This window comes from Pygoscelis adeliae, unplaced genomic scaffold (genome assembly GCF_000699105.1).
Source record: "Pygoscelis adeliae isolate BGI_AS28 unplaced genomic scaffold, ASM69910v1 Scaffold465, whole genome shotgun sequence".
Classification (NCBI taxonomy): domain Eukaryota; kingdom Metazoa; phylum Chordata; class Aves; order Sphenisciformes; family Spheniscidae; genus Pygoscelis; species Pygoscelis adeliae.
In genome coordinates this window covers 265,775-266,680 of record NW_008824812.1, presented here as the reverse complement: position 1 = coordinate 266,680, position 906 = coordinate 265,775, and the positions used below count along the sequence as shown (strand labels likewise).

General features: G+C 61.1%; 1 protein-coding gene across 1 annotated transcript in view; it reads right to left on the bottom strand.

The window, feature by feature from the left end:
• Nucleotides 1-400, bottom strand: part of AMER1 (APC membrane recruitment protein 1) — a 7,493-nt gene extending 7,093 nt beyond the window's left edge. The window contains exon 1 of the mRNA XM_009324263.1: nt 363-400. Coding sequence (XP_009322538.1) covers nt 363-400 — 38 coding nt within the window. The remainder of the gene's footprint in view (nt 1-362) is intronic.
• Nucleotides 401-906: the final 506 nt, after the last annotated feature.

Genomic DNA, 906 nt, shown 5'->3' with positions numbered 1-906 from the left:
CGCGCCTGCTCCGACCCCTGCTCGAGCAGGGCCACCTAGAGCCGGTTGGTTGCCCAGGACCGTGTCCAGGCAGCTTTTGAGTATCTCCGAGGATGGAGGCTCCGCCACCTCCCGGGACAATCCGTGCTTCATCATCCTCGTAGTAAAAAAAGCGTTTCCTGATGTCCAGAGGGAAACTCCTGTGGTTGAGCCTGTGCCCGTTGCCTCTGGTCCTGGCGCCGGGCACCACCGGGAAGAGCTTGGCTCCATCCTCTCCCCCCCCGTCGGGTATTTACGCTGATGAGATCTCCCTGAGCCTTCTCTTCTCCGGGCTGCATCATCCCAGCTCCCTCAGCCTTTCCTCCTGGAGAGATGCTCCAGACCCTTCATCGCCTTCACGGACTGCCTCCAGTATGCCCATGGCTCGCTCCTCCGGAGGAACCCCGAGCTGGACCCAGCACTTCTCCTCGTTGAACTTCAAGAGGGGCGTCAAGCCTGGGCTTCAGGGCCAGGTGTTAACGTGGGGCCCTGCACGTCCTGCCTTTGCCGCGCTGTTCGGCAGCACCTGAGGACAAACAGAGGCCGATATAGCACAGCGCGCTGGGTTTTTAACGGTCTGCCACGCGGATTAGAAACGTGGGTGCCAGGGCAAGAGCTGGGCTGGCGGGAGGCTGCCCGGCCGCGCCCCGGGGAGGGGCGAGCCGAGCCGGCGATTTTCAGGGGCTTAACGAGGAGCCGAGCATCGCTCCTGGCCGCTCACACCAGGCAGAGCCTCCCGTGACCACTTGTAGGTAAAACATCCCCCTGATGCAAATGGAGCCCCCCCCCCAAGCCAGAAATTCAAAGAAACACCTTAAAAACAAGGGGAAACAAAGGAGGAGCAGCTGGATGGAGCCACTTGTTTAGGGTCATTCCTCCCAAAACGAG